This window comes from Podarcis tiliguerta (assembly GCF_965153285.1).
Source record: "Podarcis tiliguerta genome assembly, chromosome: 14".
Lineage (NCBI taxonomy): Eukaryota > Metazoa > Chordata > Lepidosauria > Squamata > Lacertidae > Podarcis > Podarcis tiliguerta.
Window position 1 is genome coordinate 5,240,070 of NC_139547.1, and position 20,207 is coordinate 5,260,276.

The 20,207-nt window shown below is 42.6% G+C and overlaps 2 protein-coding genes across 2 annotated transcripts in view; one reads left to right on the forward strand and one right to left on the reverse strand.

Moving 5' to 3' along the window:
* Window positions 1–15,361, forward strand: part of ADAM10 (ADAM metallopeptidase domain 10) — a 46,820-nt gene extending 31,459 nt beyond the window's left edge. The window contains exons 10-16 of the mRNA XM_083413034.1: window positions 671–854; window positions 1,954–2,104; window positions 5,277–5,460; window positions 5,852–5,960; window positions 7,531–7,751; window positions 11,810–11,936; window positions 13,009–15,361. Of these exons, the coding sequence (XP_083269160.1) occupies window positions 671–854; window positions 1,954–2,104; window positions 5,277–5,460; window positions 5,852–5,960; window positions 7,531–7,751; window positions 11,810–11,936; window positions 13,009–13,103 (1,071 nt within the window). The 3' untranslated portion in view covers window positions 13,104–15,361. The remainder of the gene's footprint in view (window positions 1–670; window positions 855–1,953; window positions 2,105–5,276; window positions 5,461–5,851; window positions 5,961–7,530; window positions 7,752–11,809; window positions 11,937–13,008) is intronic.
* Window positions 15,362–19,646: 4,285 nt separating this feature from the next.
* Window positions 19,647–20,207, reverse strand: part of LIPC (lipase C, hepatic type) — a 47,001-nt gene continuing 46,440 nt past the window's right edge. Inside the window, exon 9 of the mRNA XM_083413121.1 lies at window positions 19,647–20,072. Within this exon, the coding sequence (XP_083269247.1) occupies window positions 19,973–20,072 (100 nt within the window). The 3' untranslated portion in view covers window positions 19,647–19,972. The remainder of the gene's footprint in view (window positions 20,073–20,207) is intronic.

Below are 20,207 nucleotides of genomic sequence, written 5' to 3' on the forward strand. Positions count from 1 at the left end.
GAGTTTGGATGCTCAAAGCACTTTGAAATATTAAAATGTTTTTTGTTTTCATAGAATCATAGAATGGTAGAGTTGGAAGGTGCCCATGGGTCATCTAGTCCAACCCCCTGCAATGCAGGAATCTCAGCTAAAGCATCCATGACAGATGTCCACCCAACCTCTGCTTAAAAACCTCCAAGAAAGGAGAGTCCACAACCTTCCAAAGGGAGAATGTTCCACTGTCAAATAGCTCTTACTGCCAGAAAGTTTTTTCCAAATGTTTGGTTGGAATCTCCTTTCTTGTAACTTGAAGCCATTGGTTTTATCTATTGCTAGAATGGTTTGTTGCAGTTTTAAGTCTAAATTTTACTTCAGTTGGTGCTCAGACTGTTCATATTGTGCAGATAAGGGGATAACATATTGGTTATTAATGGATAAACATATTAGTTATTAGTGGATAGAAACAATCTATTGAATGTAACAAAAATATAATATTGCTTATGGGTGCTGGTTGGTGAATGTTCTATGAAAAGTTTTCACATTAATTCCAGGAAAACTGGCTGCAAATATCATTTCTCCCTAACCCTGCCTGCCTCTTATCCTGGGGACATTCACTCCTCCACTAACACTATTACTGTAAAGCTGCCTTTAAGACAACAGAAAATTAAACCGAGAATTATCTCTCTTGCAGCATGATTCTGGAACAGAATGCACTCCAGGAGAGTCTAAAAACTTGGGACAGAAAGAAAATGGCAATTACATCATGTATGCAAGAGCAACATCTGGGGACAAACTTAACAACAACAAATTCTCTATCTGTAGCGTTCGGAATATCAGTCAAGTTCTTGAAAAAAAGAGAAATAATTGTTTTGTTGGTAGGTCGATAATTCATCCATGTTTTTTTGGGGGGGAGGGTGATATGGGAATAGGGTATCAGTATGAAATCTAGACAGTCTACAGACTCTCCAATTTGTCATTTTTGAAAATTTCACTGGCCAGTTGTCCCCCCAATAGATAAAAAAGAAAGCCAAGCAAAACCAAGCAAGAATCTTGCTTGTCACCAATAAACTACAGCTCTGCTTGTTCACAAGTGTGTCCTACCCCCTAGCTCACACAGATGCTATTTTTCTGGGTCCTGTTCAAGGTGCTGGCATTTACCTTTAAAGACTCAAATTCTTGTCCCAACCTACCCATGTTTTGAGATCTGCTTGGAGCTCTTCTTCAAGGGCCCTTCTTAACAGATGTGCACTGTGTCACAACAAAGGAGAGGGTTTTTTTGTTGGTGGTGTCCTGATTGCAAAGCATCCTCTCACAAAGAAATGCACCACACCATTAAGTGGCAACCTTTTTGCTCTTGGTTACGTTTCTGTATTCCCAGGCATATAAATGCATGCAGTGCCTTAGCCTATGGTTTAGTTGTTGCCAAATATTATTGCTAAAGTTCCAGTTCCAGCAGAGATTCAGCAAGCATTCCTTTTGACTTCCAGGCATCACTTAAATATTTTTTCATGCCACAGGCCTATGTGGCTGTTCAAAGGATATTTTTTAACTGACTAGTCATTTTAAGAATTTTTTCGTACAGTTTTTTTTAGTTTACATAGCCATATATGGCTCTGATATTGCAGCATAGAAATACTTTTATCAATAAAATCATTATATTTGTTCACTATCTTGGAATCTACTGGATGGAGAGCAGTATCCACACGTTTTGAGTAAATAGAACATTTTAAGCAACAAAAAAATGCAACTCCCCCCCCCCCCCCCGTGAAAGTCAGAGCAAGCTGATACCTGCCTCCTGCAACGCACTCATTAGAAGCGTCCTGGGAAATGTTTCCCATACCTGCTCTGGTTATTTAAAAGGAATTTCCCTTTTGTTTTGGTTCAGTTAATCACTGTGTCCTCCAGTGTTTCTCCAAATATCTCACAATATATGTTTAAGGGACAAAGTGTTCTGAAGATCTTCCTGCTTTTCAGAGTCTGGTCAACCTATCTGTGGGAACGGATTGGTGGAGCAAGGAGAACAGTGTGATTGTGGCTACAGTGACCAGTGTAAAGATGACTGTTGCTATGATGCAAACCAACCAGAAGACAAGAAGTGCAAACTAAAACCAGGCCAGCAGTGCAGGTATTGATGTCCAACTTGGTTTTCACTATCCAACTGCTTGACTATTGCTGCCCCTGAACATTTTGCCAATAGGTAAACCACAATTTACAGTGGCAATTGAAATTATTCAACTCCTATTTCAAATTGTGTTTATTATCAAAATTAAAGACTCTCAGCTGTTTGCAGTGAGCAGATCAAACAGAAGCAATTGAAATAGCTCAACACAGGGGATGTTCCCCCAAATTCAGCTGGCATACTGGCTTCTCCAGTCTCACTATTATCCAACTCCCTGAATAGAATCCCTCACAACAGCACAAATACAACAGGTGTTGTCTCAAGCACACTTGATGCAACTAATCGAGCTTCATTAGTTGCACCAGGTGTGCTTGAGCTGGAACGCATGAAATACGTAAACTGGCTAGGGCAGTGGTTTTCAACCAATGTGCAATGGCATCCTGGGGTGCCTTGAATGGTGGTCAAGGGTGCCATGGGCAACACTGGCCTCAGTCCCTCTTTCCTTCCCTCCCTCCTCTGATGCCCTCTCGCATTTCCTCCCAAGGCTTCTGCAGCTGTTTATTGCAGCAGCCCTGGCTACAAGCTCCCCATGCGAATGGTGCCTCTGGGGCTGGCCAGGGGGTGCTGATTGCCAGAAGCTGAGGTGGCCTCGGAGTAAAGCGAACAAGCGGGTGAGGGAGCCCAGCCAGCCAGTCCACCAGCCCTTGCTGTTGGGAATGGACAGACAAGTGGGAGGCCAGGCACATGGGCAGGCACAGCTCTGGCCTTTCTTGTGCTTGCTGTGTGCAAGGCCTGCCTGGGAACTGAATGCCCAGCACAGATGGGGAGCCTTTCTGCCGTGCAGGCTCATTGGCACCCATTGCTGCCTCCCAAGGTGAGTAAGGTGCTGGCCTCATGTTCATCTTTGGCCAGTCTCTGTCGGGCTGCTAAGACGGGGGGCATCTTTCCAGGTCTCTGTGGGTGGGGTCTGGAGGCACCTCTCTTTGGGGTGGAGGGGGCTCAGAGACCAGGGGTGGTGGCTGCTGCCTGGAGGACTCCCAAGGAGAGGAGAGGAGACTTGAGGGAACACTCCACAAGGGAGGGTGTTCAAAAAGGGGTGAGGGGCTGCTGGCTCTGCAAGCAAGGTGTGACATAACTGGGCTCCTGAGCCCCACAGGGGTGTCACAGAAAGAATGTAGTTGGTCAAGGGAGCCATGGACTCCAAAAGGTTGAAAACCCCTGGGCCTAGGGGTTTGCTGAGCATCAAATTTGGCTACATGTTAGAAATACGACGTAAGTCAGGAGAATGGTCCAAGAAGGTAAGTGATGAGATCATCGGCCTTCACAAACAAGGAGCAGGATACAAAAAGATAGTGAAGGCACTGAATGTTCTTAGAGGCACATAGTTGGGAACATAGTTTGCAAGTTCAAAGTTAAAGGAACAATGGTTACATTACCTGGATGGGGCAGGGGGAAAAGGCTATCTGTGGCACCAACCAGATTTCTGAGAAGGCAGGCTGGGAAAAAATCTTGCATGACTGCAAAAGAGCTGCAGCAAGACTTGGTGGCAGCAGGCACTGAGGTTTCAGTGAGCACAGTAAGGCACCTACTAAATGCAGAAGGTTTCCATCCCAGAACTCCCAAGACGTACACCACTAGAAAAACACAAGAAAAGTCGGATCCAGTGTGCTCAAAATCTTATAAATAAACCACAGAAGTGCTGGGATTCTGTTCTGTAGAGCAATGAAACAAAATTGGAACTTTCCGGCCCCATGGATCAGCGCTATATCTGGAGGAGGAAGAATGAAGCCTACGCTGAGAAGAACACTCTGCCTGCGGTGAAGCATGGTGGTGGCTCGGTGATGCTCTGGGGCTGCTTTGCATCCTCTGGCACTGGAAACCTGCAGCGTGTGGAAGGCAGGATGGATTCACTGAAGTATCAGGAAATCCTGGGAGGAAACATTGTGCTGTCTGTGAGGAAGCTGAAGCTTGGACGTCATTGGATCTTCCAACAGGGCAGTGATCCCAAGCACACCTCAGATTCCACCAAGGCTTGGCAGAAGAATTCCTGGAAAGTTCTACAGTGGCCATCACAGTTACCTGACTTGAACCTCATAAAAAATCTCTGGTGGGATTTGAAGAAGGCGGTTGTAGAACGCAAACCCAAAAATATTACTGAACTGGAGGCCATTGCTCCTGAGGAGTGGGCTAAGATTCCTCAAGAATGCTGCCGGAAGCTGCTGTCTGGCTATGCATCTCTTTTGCAGGAGGTCATAGGAGCAAAAGGCTGCTCCCTAAGTACTAAAGATGCTTGCCCTGAAGGGGTTGAATAATAGTGAGACTGAAGAAGCCAATATAAATTGCAATTTCAGCTGAATTTGGGGAAACCACTTGAAGCATCTGTTGTGTTGAGCTATTTCAATCGCTTTTGTTTGATTTGCTCATTGCAAATAGCTGAAAGTCTGTGCATTTTGATAATAAACCTGATTTGCATTGGGGTTGAATAATTTTGATTGCCCTGATACATGTGAATAGGGTCACTATTTGAGGCTTTTCAGTAGGTTATTAGTTTTTTTTGTGGTGAAAAGTCCATGTCTTTTTGTATTGTCGATCATGCCAGCTTTAGTCCTCTTTTCTGGCTCTGCTTTTGAGTTCCAAATTCCAATTTTCTGTTTTCCTTCTGCCAATGGTATAGAACACATCCCTTCTGTTTGGCCTTTGATTCAGCTGACTAGGCTGTTTGCTCCTATTGATGTTGTTACCTCTGTTTTGCTTTTGTTGAATATGTTTTATTTATTTGTTGCCTTGAACACTTGAAAGGCAGCTAATAAATTATTTGAAACTCAAGGAAGTGCCACAAGTAGGGCTGAGTGTGTTACAGGTGGAAGGGGGACCCACATGTTCTTTTCAGTGCCTTGTTCTTTTTACTACTGATTTAAGCTTTTGAATTCAGCTAAAAACGTATCAATGAGACATTAAACAACCCTGTTATACCCACAGTCATAGGGATTAAAGAGTGATCGGAGGCACCTTTTTAAGAGCTAGGTTAAAGTTTTGATCTATATTGGTGATGGGCTGCAGAACAAAGGCTAAAGTTAATCCTTCCAGCTGAATAACAAAAGGGTATGTGTGGGCTGAATAAGGTGACAGGAGGTACCTGTTAAGAAGTGACAACTGAGTATTTCCCCCTCTTTTACAGCCCCAGTCAAGGTCCCTGTTGCACACCATCTTGTACATTCAGGGTATTTGGAGCAAAGTGCCGAAATGATTCGGAGTGTGCGGAAGAAGGGAGGTGTAATGGCAACACTTCTTTCTGTCCAACATCTGCACCAAAGCCTAACTTGACGGACTGCAACAGAAATACACAAGTTTGCATAAATGGAGTAAGTCTTCTAGAGATGGTACAGAAAAGCTAAGGAATCATTTTCAGCCTACATGCTGCTGGCCCAGGATGATTGTATATTTCCCCCTGCTGGAATAAAGCATTTCCTTTATTGGGTAACAAGTGGAGAACCTGTTAATTTTCTTAGTGTTTAGGAAATGGCATTCTGAAGCTTTGCATTGTCAGGCCTTGTATTCTGCCCAGTCTATATCAAGTGCCACCAGCTGATGCATCCAGTTTTATTATTTCCAGAGTGGTAAAGATATTACTCTCTGTACCGAAAAAAGTTCACAAAATATGGTGGTGGTGGTTCTTCCTATACAAATGATGAACCTTAAGTTTTTTGGAATGTAAAGCATGTATGGAAAATAATTGTATCTTTTCTTCTCTAGCAATGTGCTGGTTCTATCTGTGAGAAGTATGGCTTAGAAGAATGTACATGTGCCAGTACAGATGCAAAGGATGATAAAGAATTATGCCATGTATGTTGCATGGAGAAAAGTAAGTTCTCTTCACATTAAAACATAAATAGTGTAAGCTTGGATTTTGACACACGAATTTCAGATACTTTTATTCAGTAAAACTGAAGCTGAGGAAAAGTTTGCAGAACTCTTGAGTTATTCAGAGAACCTTACCATGAAGAAAGATGATTACCTCAAAACGTGGATCTTGTGTGCCATTAAGGACGCGGGTGGCGCTGTGGGTAAAACCTCAGCACCTAGGACTTGCCGATCACATGGTCGGCAGTTCGAATCCCCGCGGCGGGGTGTGCTCCCGTCGTTCGGTCCCAGCGCCTGCCAACCTAGCAGTTCGAAAGCACCCCCGGGTGCAAGTAGATAAATAGGGACCGCTTACCAGCGGGAAGGTAAACGGCGTTCCGTGTGCTGCGCTGGCTCGCCAGATGCAGCTTGTCACGCTGGCCACGTGACCCGGAAGTGTCTGTGGGCAGCGCTGGCCCCTGGCCTCTTAAGTGAGATGGGCACACAACCCTAGAGTCTGTCAAGACTGGCCCGTACGGGCAGGGGTACCTTTACCTTTTTAAGGACAGCCAAGTGTGAGGACACAATCCATTGAGAGATCCTGGTAAAAGCACTTCTAGCCACTGAGGCTCCCTGGGACGGAGTGGGATCCAGATGCATCCCCAGACTGTGAACTGAACAGGCAATTGACCAACATCTCTGACATGGAAGCCCCTCACCGACAATACCTCCATCCTGTCAGGGTTCAAGCTTGGCTTATTTTGTGCACAAGCTTTATTTTAAAAATCTCTGCTCCCTTGCAGCAGGAAATGAAATTACTCATGTGAGAAACCATCCCAGTGCACTGTGTGCTATTCTACTAGTTCAAATGGTGTTCCTCCCTTTTCTCTTTCAACCACCAAAATGCCGTAGCTCAGTCCTGGTTGTAACACTTCAATCTCATGAAGACTATTCATTTAACCTAAGGACAGGAGGAACCTCCAGCCCACCAGCCTAATTAAGCTCGCCAGACCTCTGAATTTGACCCATGAGGCCTTTCGGGCAAACTGTATCCATCTATCAGTTACCCAGTGACCTGTGATTTCAGGCGTAAAGATCTGTTATCTTGGCAGTAAGTGATGACAAGGGATCTCAGATCTTAGTGCTAAGTGCATCAGTACTTGTACTGATAAGCTTATATCTTGTCTTTAATGCTGTGGTGCTTAGCACTGAGATAACAAATAAGCCTCTTCCTGCTCTTTGTAAAAGGCAGCAAGATCTTAACCCATGATATGATGAGAAATGGCAACCCACTCTTGGAGCATAGCCACAGATTTCTTGCTTTGCAATCCTGGCTTGAATTTGAAGTGGGGCGGCAAAGGAAGAATCATGATACAACAAGTGATTAGCAGTTGTGTGACCCCACCCACCTGTCAAAATGACCCATGGGTCAATTTCCTACCCCTGATTTAAGCAATGATTGCTGTCCTGTACCTCTTACATTCTTTCAATACACATGTAATTGTGGGCAGGCTGTTGCTTGTGATGCATTTAGTTGTATTGCTCTTCCTAAAAATAACATCTGTTCTTAAAATGTTTTTTGCTTTATCCAGTGCTTCCAGACTCCTGTGCAAGTACAGGATCTGCTAAATGGAAGAACTTCTTCGATCACAAAACTATTACCCTGCAGCCTGGGTCACCCTGCAATGATTTTAAAGGTTACTGTGATGTGTTCATGAGGTGTCGATTGGTAGATGCTGACGGCCCCTTAGCCAGGTTAAAGAAGGCCATTTTTAATCCAGAGCTGTATGAAAACATTGCAGAATGGATCGTTGTAAGTTTTTAAACATAAGAAATCTCTAATACTATGTTGTGAACTGTGGTAAAGCTTGCCATTGTCAGTTGTTTTGAATTTGAATTAATTCCCACCTCCAAAAAACACCCCTTTGATTGCCACAATTCTACAATGCTACCTTGATGAGTAGTGCTTTTACAAGAGCAGTAGTTCATTTGTAGTAGTTCATTGTAGCATCTGCTTTGCTGATATGTAAATAGTTACCCAAAGGGTAGCATGCTAGCAGTTTTATTGCTGCACCACTAGGAGTCAGGTCCGCGCCCCCCCCCCCCAATATATGGATAATGGTAAAATTCTCCTGCAGTCGTACAGTTTCTGCTTTAAGAATGTTGTATCCTTTTTCTAATGAAGCAGAGTAGTAGTACACTGTTGAATAAAGTGGGGTGGGAGGATGACGAAAAGCCATTAAGAATTGCTAGAAGCTCTACTTGTGAGCTCTTGTAATTTCTAGTTTTCAGAATTTGCTTATGTGTAACATCGGCCATGATTGCTGGGGCTGATGGGACATATATGTAGTTCAGCTGGGACATATATGTAGTTCAGCTACATCTGGAGAACCAAAGGTTCCCCTATTATATTATATTATTATATTATATTATATTATATTATATATTATATTATATTATTATTATATTTATTAAGACACAAATAGATAGATATATTTAGATAGATATATTTAGACACAAATGGATAAAGCTTGTTGCCAGCTTTGGGTATGACAAAAAGGTGAAAAAGGCTGTTGTGCACTTTCCAGGCTTTAGAAGACAGTGTGCTATGTGGCTAGAACATTGGACTTGGTCCAGGAAGAGCTGGCTTAGATTCTTGCTTGGCCATGAAGCTTACTAGGTGACCTTAGGCAAGGCATGATTAGTCTTAGAACAGTGGGGGTTGTCATGAGGGAACCTGCATAACCCTGTGCTCCTTAGAGGAAGGGTGAGATAAAGATCTGATAGGCAGGCACTGGTGCAGCTTCACTGATTTGTGTGCATCTGTATTGGCTAAGTGCCAGGAAAAATAGATTTTGATTTTTATATTTCTATGCTGCTTTTCATTCAAATGAATCCCAAAGCAGCTTGCAAACAATAAATAATAGTAACATGGTAGAGCATAATAGAACATCACAAATACAGCATGAATCAAATGAAATAACTAAAAAATCATCAATATAACAATTACAATCTATAAAACACTATTAACAAAACAGCAACTGAAAAACAAGCTGCACTGTAATTAAAGCAAAAGTCATATGATTAACAAATCAACACAGCATTTATAATCTATAAAACAGTTTTAACAACATGAACAAAAAAGCAGCCAAAAATACACTAAGCTCTGTTAAATTCATACTGCACCCCCATGAATCATATTCTTTCACTCTGTTCAGCGCATTGAAATACACATGTGCATAACAACTCCCTTCTGATGGTTCTTCAGGCCAGACATGGGGCAACACTGGTGAAACCAGCCACCCTCTGATGGAAACAGAGTCTCTCCTCAGAGTTTGGAAACAGCTCTCCTATAAAATCTCCTAGGACTGGAGGGAAAAGCCATTACCTGCTGGCCATCTCAGTGTCTCTCTCACAGTTCTTCCTCTGGATATTACTGTGTTTCATTTCACATTTTCCCTTTATTCACCAGGAGAACAGGAAATGTTACATTATAATGAAACATTTTCAGGGTTGTTTAGGAATGGAAAAGAATGGGAATTGCCAGATAAGAAATTTTCATATACAGTGGTACCTCGGGTTAAGTACTTAATTCGTTCTGGAGGTCTGTTCTTAACCTGAAACTGTTCTGAACCTGAAGCACCACTTTAGCTAATGGGGCCTCCTGCTGCTGTTGCGCCGCCGGAGCCCAATTTCTGTTCTTATCCTGAAGCAAAGTTCTTAACCTGAAGCACTATTTCTGGGTTAGTGGAGTTTGTAACCCGAAGCGTATGTAACCTGAAGCGTATGTAACCCGAGGTACCACTGTATGTAACACACACTCAGTAACTAGGTTTATTGCAGTAATGTGTTTTTGACCTAGCACATTTTCCAAACAGTGACCATTGCCTGTGTCCATGGGCGTAGCAAGGATTTTTGTTAAGGGGGGCAGGCTTTTGTTGAAGGAGGCAGAACCTCAGTTAAGTATTTTTAACTGAGGTTTAACTGAGGGGCGGCTGCACCCCCCCCAGCTAAGCCCATGCCCATGTCCTTTAAATTTGGTCTCTTGGGGGGCTGATTCTCACCTCATTACATTAGAGAAGCTCTGCCATTGTCTTACCATGCTTGGTGGCTTGTTCAGGCCTGGATGCCACTGCATTCCTTTATTCCTGCTGAATTGTGATTGTCAGACACGTTCTGTTTCGTCTGGTGACCAGTCAGCCTCCATATCTGTACTACTTCTAATGAGACCTCATGGGAGACAGTCGTGCAGTCAGCTCTTCCTTAGCAGCTCTCAGTTTTGTGTGCAGTAAATGGTGGTTGGTAGGATTCTTTGGTGCCCTCTGATTTCAGAATCTATAGCTGCTGTATATGCATCAGTTGTAAATGGTTCTTTATTCACTGCCAAAAGTGCAGCCATTTCAGCTTCCTTTTGCCACCTTACTCAGAATCTGGCCAATCTAACTGCTGGTGCAGTACCCATCTTTTCTTCTCTTAACAAATTTTATGTTTGGTCACTGTTTTTTAAAAATTCAATAAAATGTCCTGTTCCAGTTTTATTTTCAGCATTTTCAGGTACAGGGCACATTGTTAGCTCTAACATGCAACTTGGGGCTAAGGTTTAAATATTTTGCCATGCAAATATGTACTGTGTACCTGGGCATGGAAAGAAGGACTCTGCCTCCTTTCATCACTGATGTATCACTTAGCCAAAATGATTAACATAGTTCCCAAATGCCAGGTCAGAATAGCACCTGTGGCCAGCCCTCTGCTCCCAGGAGATTTGCATATGATGTTTGCCCTTTGTGACACAGATTACAGGACAGAGAGCGGGACCTGTTTCCCCACCCCAATTCCCACCCTGTCTGCCCACAGGAGATTCACTTCCATAATATATAAAAAGTCAGATGTCCCTGGTCTCTTATTTGTTTTTCCTGCTCTTGTCCTGTGTTCTGTCTTTTTCTCTCTCAAATGCTCCTCCCCCCAGCAAAATGCAGCTGTCATTGTCACAACTCACTAGTAATTATATTAGTGCGGTATTTTCTAGTTTTTCCTATGGAGTTTGGGCAGTTTCCAAGATGGAGCTTAACCTTTTATTCTCTATATCAGTCCTGGGAAAATTCACTTTTCTAGACTCAAGTTAGTTTTTACTTTTTTGGAAAATGGTTGCATTAATATATGGATGACTTGATTTTAACCTGCAAATTCAAATTGAATTAAAGCCAGAAAATGTAGTGGAGAAACTTCAACACAATAATTAGATTTGCTAATGGTTAAATGGCTTTTGCTTTGCAATTTGTGAATCATCCAACTTCAGCCTTGTTTCTAGAGCTGGGGTGGGGGAGGTGTGAGGAGGGCAAGTGCCTGTCCTGAGAAAGCAGATGACCTGTCCAGGTTTGGGTAGTTGAACTGGTTTCTGCATTCATTTGCCTCCCTCCTGAGAACTTTACTCATTTGATTTTTCCTTTAGTGCTGTAACTGCTTTTATAACCATCTAAACCACTCCCAGGTACGCTTTTATAAAAGGTGGTTGACAGGCCATCAACAATGCTGCTTCGTTCAGCTTTACTTGTTATAGTCAAAACAAGCCACCTACCCTGCTTGCATCCTGGGGTCTGCATGCCCTCTGCTGCCACCACTAGCACCCACTTCTGGTGGATCATAGAGTAAGGCAGGTGGGCTGCAGCTGAGGAGCCAGCAGCTAAGGCTGGGATCCATGGGCCTCTCCCCAGCTCCATGGGGGCTCTCAGGGGTCCTAGAATCTCATTCATAGAGGCCTCTGGTGGCATTTGAGGAATAAAGTTATGGCTTTGCACTGATTTTAAGATGCAGTAAGGTTGTACATGCACATCTATCCTAAAAAGTCTTTTGTGTTCTGTCACAAAATTTCAGATATACTGGTGGGCTGTCCTGCTTATGGGGATTGCGCTGATCATGTTTATGGCCGGTTTCATTAAGATATGCAGTGTTCATACCCCAAGCAGCAACCCAAAGCTGCCACCACCTAAACCTCTCCCAGGTAAGCACCTTCATGTTGTGACTTCTGTAAATTCTGTATAACCTCTTCTGTATAATGGAAAATGTCGCTGGCACCTTGTAGTAGTTGCACTATGAAAGGACAGTGCTGTGTTTGCCTCAAAATGCTCTTGTATATAGAAGAGGAAAACCTATGAGGAGGTGCTGCCCTATTGGACGCTCAGAGGCTTAAAAGTCAGTTGTCCCTTCAGCTGTCAAATCTTTGTGGACTTAGTATAATGGGTGGTATCCTTAACTCCTTCACACTAATGGGCTTGTACTGCCTCTAAAGGAGTAGGTATGTAGCATATGTTTGTTATTGGAGGTCCAAATGACCTAGGTGGCTGTTACCTATTTAGTCTGGTGCAACAGCTGTATCTGATGCCCATGTGTTGGTAACATTGAGAATGGATTACTGCAATGTGCTCTGTGTGGGCCTTGTTCACATAGGACAGAATGCAGCAGCTAGACTACTGATGAGGGCAGAAAGCTGGCAGCATGTGACACCTCTGCTAAAACTTCTGTACTGGTTGCCCATGTGCTACCAAGTTCAAGGTTCTTGTGCAGATATACAAAACTCTAAACAAAACTCAGGATGCTTTAAGGACCGCCTGAGCTGTTGTATTTCAGCCCAGTCACTGAGAACATCCAGAGGAGAGCTGTTGTCCTCTGTGTTGCAGGGGCCTGACTGGCCTCAGCCTAGAGATCAGACTTTTTGTGTCACCACCAGTCCCATGCTGGGAGCACTCCACCAGCAGAAACTGAGCAGGCATTTTGCCTTTCAGGCTTCACGTGGCAACTTACTTTACACTGACAGGCCTTTGCAGTTGCATAAAATGGTCGTCTCAACCACTGTTTTGTACTGCTTTTCCTTTGTTTAATGTACCCCACCCCCACCCGATGTTTTGCAGGAAGAGGGAGAACTGATCTTGAGTACTCTGTGTTTGGCATCTTTGTTCTTACCTTAGATAGGCAATCAAAGGCCTTGCATATTTGCATTTGGCACATTAAGCCTTAGGTTTTGACTGGTCTCTAAACAGGCAATATGTTTTTTAAAACTATGCTTTTTTCTGTAGGCACTTTGAAGCGAAGGAGACCGCCCCAAACAGCTCAGCCTCCTCCACGCCAGAGGCCCCGGGAGAGTTATCAGATGGGACACATGAGACGTTAAGTGCTGTTTTTTGCCTTGGTTCTTCCTAGTGCCTACAGTGGGAAAATTTCACTCCAAAGAAAACCTATATTAAGTCATTGTCCCTGGTCTAACTTTCAACTAAAAAGCAGAAGAAAGAAAAAAAGGCAAGATGTGGAGATGTTCGATGCTCGCATTTCCCTGCCCAAAAAGAGAAGCGGCTGATCTTGAAGCAGATTTTTAACCGTCTTCAGCACCATGATTTCAACCTTCTCCTCCCTGTTCTCTTCGTTGTTGCCTTTTCTTCACTTGGAGGCAAACATGGCTCTTGTGAAACTCCTCTTCACATGAATTAAAGCATATATTTTTCAACTGTTGAGGCTAGGAAGCTAGACATTGGAGACATTACTTTGCCAATGTACATAAAATGTTATATGCAGACATTGTATTTCTCATGTACACCTGTACTTCTGTGTGCAATTGTAAAACAAGAGAATTGCAATATGGATGTTTCTTTGTATTATAAACCTTTTACGCTCTTAATGAAGAAATTACTGTTTAATTGACATACTCAGGATAACAGAGGTTGAAGGTGTATAAAAGTCTGGATTCTGTAATGCTTTATGCAGGAATTGTGAATTGGATCGGATCCTTTTTTAAATGTATCTATATTATGGTCAGAATTACTGCTAACATTCACTCTGGATGGAAAACCCAGATTGCTCATCCTGCACAAGCCCCACTGAAATGAACGAATCTCTGCTCTGATCCAAAGGGGGCTTGTGGAGGAGACGTTCCCTCTGGATTGTGCTTTCTCTCTCGCATTGTGCCGTTGCTGTCCTGGGGATAGCACATGCCAGAATGTTCCCATCATTAATTTTTATGTAAAATATATGATTTCTGAGAGCTCAGCATAAGTATTTTCCAAAAAAAGGAAGAAAAAATATTTGCCTGTTAAATGATCGACTTCCTTTTTTCATGCTTTGGTAGAAAGACAAGTGTGTTCTATTTTTCCTCAGAAGATTGCAACTGACTTTCTTTGATATGCTCTGATAGTCTTAATATGTGGTAATTAGGTTCCCAGTTCTGACAGATATGGGAGAGATGAAAAGTTGTTTAATTTTTTTGTTTAAGTATTTTGGTAATTCTTCAGCATGATACTGTTCTTAAGGATAACCACTAAAACAAAAGTAACTGCCGCAGAGTCTGCTGTAGTTGTGTTTTAATTGTGTAGGCTGGGGAATGTCCACAAAAGGCGCTTAAAGGAGTCCGGAAGCTCAACAGCACAATGGCCCAAAGTTTTTATTATGAGTGTAAATAATTGGCATTTTAAAACAAAGTAGAAACAAAAGCAATGTCATAATATGCTTAACTGCTATGCAGGAAATGGAAGAGGGCATTATTCAAGCTTGTGATACACTGCTTCTGTTTTTCCAAAAGCACCAAGCTAATTAGGGAACAAATGGCTGTAAAAATATTTCTGGCTTTGCTTGGGAAGCAAATTTTATTAAGGGGTTGGCCAGGGTTTTGTTTTGTTTTCCAAGAGTATACAGTTTACACACACATTCTCATAATGTGAAGCAAGCCAGCAAGGCCAAAAATGTTAAAAGAATATAATGAAATCTCTTCCTTGTAAAACTTGTACAGTATGTGGTGACTTTTTTCAAAATACAGCTTTTTTGTACATGGTTTAGAGACAAATTTTGTACATGAAACCCCCCCAGACCAATAGACTATAAATAATTCTGAAGGATCTTAACTAGTTAGAAATCTGTAGTTGCTTTTAAACCATTTTAAAATACATTTTGGGGTGGTTCTGTTCTTGTTCTGTTCTTCAGACTGTGCAAAGGCTGGAAGCTAGGTTTGCATTTCTAAAATGGTGACTTTTGTTCTGCAAGAGTTCATAGTAACTTCTTGAGTGTGGTAGATCTTGGAACATGTAAATTCTTTGCTTGTAATGTTCTCCTGTGGCTAGGGTGCCTGGCAGAGAGCTGGCTACCCTGTTTTATTTTGGGTCTAAGTTTCATGTTTTCTGCAAAGAGAAAAGTGCACTGAACTCTCCACTACAAGTTAAGGTGTGGTAAATTAAAACAAGATTATCAAGGCAAATTGCAATCTAATACTACTGTCAGTTTAATGTCCACTGTGTTTTATACAGTATCCTTTTTTTTTTTTTTTTTTTGGTTCACTTTGGAAATTTTTACTAAAAAGTTGCAAAAATAAAATAAAGTATTGTGCAAACAAATGTAAGGTTTTTTTTAAAACTTGAAATGCATTAATAAATAGACCTGATGAAATCACCCTGGAAGTTGAGCTCTTTCTCAGAATTGAAGGGCAGTTGATTCTGATGTGCCTTCCTACATTTCACTGCCAGAAGCAGGCTGTGCTTCTTAGTAGATCTCATTTTATTGGTGTGGCTCAAAAAGGGGGGTCTCAGTTAAACATGCCCCAAATCATACTGCTGCTGTATCTGCAGATTCTTCCTCCAGGCCTGTAAAACTTTATCTCAGTACAGTACTATGGTGTGATTATCAAAATATTTGTGCTTTATTGAAACGTGTTTGTGGGTTAGAGGCTCGTGTGCATGCGTGTATGTGTGTGTTTTTTTAGGGATGGATTGGCCTATTTCTGATCAATGTCAATTCTACATACGTTTTTAAGTACATTCTGCCTCATTTCTGCATCATTCTGTGAATTTTCTCAAGCCCACAAGCAAATTTTGTTTTAAAATGTGTATTTAAATGCTTTATTTCAGTGTTATTTCCAAATGTATTCTATCTTAAATAAGCATTTGTTAACATGTTCTGGAACACTTAAGTAGAGAACTATACCACAAAGTTCAGCACTGCAAAATCTGAAGGAGAGTTACATTCTAATCTGTTTACCAAAATTCATGCACCACTAGTTCCACTTTTTTGCTAGTGTGCTTTTATTTCTTATTAGTGCAACACTTTGCATTGGTGGGTAGACTGCACAAGTAAACTGATAATGATCAGAGCAATTAGTTCTGGGCACTTGAATGGTGTGAGGCTTTGACCTTTGTTTTAAATATTGACCGCTTCATTTTATATGGCAAACAGATATTGAATTGGAGTTGTACTTTCAGATATGACACAGAGGGATACAATCTCAAAGGCCAAGAGAAACAACCAAAAATACTACTTGGAGCACCTAAAGTAGCACTTTGTAAAGGTAAAGGACCCCTGACAGTTAATTCCAGTCGCAGACGACTCTGGGGTTGTGGCGCTCATCTCACTTTACAGGCCGAGGGAGCCGGCGTTTGTCCACAGACAGTTTTTCCAGGTCATGTGGCCAGCATGACTAAGCCACTTCTGGCGCAACGGAACACCAAAACCAGAGCAGCGCACGGGAACGCCGTTCACCTTCCCGCCGGAGCGGTACCTATTTATCTACTTGCACTTTTTGGCATGCTTTTGAACTGTTAGGTTGGCAGGAGCTGGGACCGAGCAACGCGAGCTCACCTCGTCGTGGGGTTTCGAACCGCCAACCTTCTGATCGGCAAGCCCTAGGCCACAGCACCACCTGCGTCCCTTTAAAGTAGCACTTTGGATGCAACTAATTTTACTGTGCACGTTTCTGTTTAAGGTGGCTGAGTAATAGGCGTGCTAGCATGTTTTCCCTATCTCCAAGCACTGTCATTCTGGTGGACTTCTTTTGTGGATAACACTCCCTATTATGTGGGAAACAAAGGATTGTATTCCAGGAAGTTCTGGTCAAAGTAGACCCATTGAAACAAATGGACTTAAGTTACTCATGCCCATTGAAGGGCCTAATTCTCAGTAGAACCTAACTCTTTTGGCAGTGCAATTGGAAAATGTCCAGCTTGTTTTCAAAAGATGTTTGCAAAGATATGGATGACAAATGGCAATTTAAGACATGGAAACCATTGCTTAATTTACTTGAGCTTAAAAAATGCATTCCACTTCCACTCCTGAATCTTAGGAAAAAAGGGGCAGGGTTGAAAAGGTCCATAAAGGCTAGACTAGGGACTCGTGCACCCATCACTGCTTTGCCCTGGAGAAAACTCTTTCTTAGCATTCAATCAGAGCAAACAGCAATTCAGTTTTTTTCCATATTGATGTTTGGTCTGATTTAGAGCCAAAGAACAGATTTTCTCTGAGAAAGGAGTGGGGTGAGGGGAAAACCACTCGAACCCAGGCATGGGACAAGCAGAAGTGTGGACGAGCCCCTAGTGGCAAAAGAGCGGCAGCCCATCCCTGATGCTTCAGTCACCTGCACTAAGGGTTGTAGCTTGGTGTAGGGCAACTGTTTTGCCTTCAAACAGTCCCTGGTTCAATCTTTAGTATCTCCAGTTAAAAGGTGATGAGTCCTGGAGCCCTACACAGAAACATAACTGCTCAGCTGTAATGCCTTTTCCAAGTTGTTGTGAAAATCCTTAAGCTAAAGTCTTAAACACACGTTTACCTGAACGTTTGCAGAGCATGTATATGTTTAGGATTCTAGGGCTGGATCCAGGCATTCAGTAGCTGTGGCTAACTTGCCCCATTAATTTCCGAATGTATGGCTAAGTCAGGATCAAACCCACAGTTTGCAGAACTTGATTTTCTGGTTCACATAGTTGAAAAGCAAGGTTTCAACAAGTATAGCCAATGTGTTCAGACCAATGTTTCATTTGGGGACCCTAACAAATTTGAAAATGGCTTCAGATGACCATGCTAGCCAGGGCTGGCCCTCCTATAACACAGAGTGAGGCAGCAGATGCTGCAGGGAGGAGAGCAGGCAGAGCTGCAATTGTCATGCCCTGCCCAGCGCCCCCTAAGCAAGCCTGCTGCTGTCAGATGCAGTGGAGGGTTCTGTCCCATCAATGGTGTTTGGCTTTTGTATGTGGAATGGGGAGGCTGCTATCTCTGTTGCCTCAGAGAACAAAACGTCTTGGGCTGGCCTTTATACTAGCCACATGCTCATGGGGTGGTTGCAATTACCGTATTTTTCACTCTATAAGACGCACCAGACCACAAGACGCACCTAGTTTTTGGAGGAGAAAAACAAGAAAAAAATATTCTGAATCTCAGAAGCCAGAACAGCAAGAGGGATCGCTGCGCAGTGAAAGCAGCGATCCCTCTTGCTGTTCTGGCTTCTGGGATAGCTGCGCAGCCTGCATTCGCTCCATAAGACGCACACACATTTCCCCTTACTTTTTAGGAGGGAAAAAGTGAGTCTTATAGAGCAAAAACTATGGTATCACTTTAGCTTGGTCATTTGAAGCTTCCATAGCCTTGCAGAAGACTGCCCTTAGCTCTTAATGCTGATGGGGTTGAGAAGGTGGTTTGTTCTACTGCAGATGCTGGTCAAAGTGGGAATATATGTTCATGCCATACTAAACACACACCCAAACATGTGATTCCAATGAATGATTGCTTTTCATTTAGCTGGTATGAAATTTAACCTTGATCTTGTGCTCATAAAGTGTGTTAGAATTATAGGCTATAATCCCAAAACACATTATGGGCACAAAATCAAGACTTCATTTTCACACCAATGTTAAGCTTGAGCCATAAGCCTTAATTTTACTAATGCTTGTATGGCTAACAGGACTGGCTTTCCCTCTTAAGGGAAGCAAATGGGCAGTATTTTTCCCTGCAGAGCTGTCTAGCTGGGCTTGACCCATTTGGCAGGAGGCAGGAGGCGGCAGCAAGATGGAGAGGCATGTGGCCTGCTTGCTGCCCTTGGGTGGAGTGGAAGATTCAGCTACCAATCCAGTCAGATAATGCCCTTCGCTAGAAGCACTGAACAGTCTTGGACCAGCTCTCCTAGCAAAGGGAATCCAAATTCCGAAGGTGCCTTCTACCATTTCATTGAGACCTACGGGTATAGGGCGGTATATAAATTCAATAAATAATAATAATTGTTGAATGGGTGTTATATGAGTGCAGGAGGGGTTATGCAAGTGTACTTTCAAAATCACCAGCTATGTAAGTCTTTTCTACAGTACAGTGGTACCTCCGGTTACAAACTTAATCTGTTCCGGAGGTCTGTTCATAACTGGAAACCGCTTGTAACATGAGGTGTGCTTTCGCTACTGGCGCCTCCCGCTGCGCCGCCGGAGTCTGACTTCCGCTCACATCTCAAGGCAAAGTTCGCAACAAGGAGCATATTGGGTTAGCGGAGCGCGTAACCCAAAGCATTTGTAAGGGGGACGGTACGTAACACGAGGTACCACTGCAATGCTTTTTTATAGTGCCCCAGCATTTCAATGAAGTTTGCACAGGACACAAATGTCCCCCTGGACTGTATACTGTCATGACATGGTCATCTTCAGGTGTAGCGTTATGAACTAAATCAGCTTTCACCAACCCCTGGCCCCCTCCAGATGTTTTGAATTCCAAATCCATCAGCCCCAGCCAGCACAGGAGGGCTGGCAAATGTTGAACTAAGTCCATAGCCTAAGCTGTTGACTCAAAACATAAAAATGCCCAGACTTTTAAAAATAGGGATGCACATTAAGGTTTAATCTTAATGAGTCTATAAACCTCAAGCGATTCTTGCTCATTTTGAGATCTCGACGTGCTGTTTAAATTTCCTAACCAGATTGGACCCGAAAACTTTTTTTGTAAAATGGTATGTCCCTTTATTGAGTGAGTTGAGAATGAAAAATCCATACTGTCTAACCATCTATAAAATATGCATATTCTGGCCTACTTAACAGCTGATTTAGTTGTTTTCACACTTTAGTCAACATTCAGGATAAATGTAAACAATTGAACTTTGGGATCCAGCAGGGTTTTCTATGACCCCACCCCACCCTGCCCAGCCATGATATATACATAAAAATTATAGATGTTAAGAAATAAAAACCCAAAGCAAAGGTACAGCTTGAAAGTGATTGAAGAGCAATGCCAGTTTTTCCAGGTTGTTGCTTATTTGTATCTTCACCTGAGCCGCTGGGAGCTTACTTCACATCTAACAAACATTTTCTCCTGACCTGGATAGAGGTGTAAATCGTCAAGGCTTTGAGAACAGAATGTCATTCTATGCAGAAGATTGGGGTGGGAGAGAGAAGAGAGAGAAACAAAATATTACTTGTTTATTTAATTGTAATAGTCATATCTCCAAGAGGACGTGTAGTGTTTAAATGTACACTCTACAAATGGCATCATAAAATAC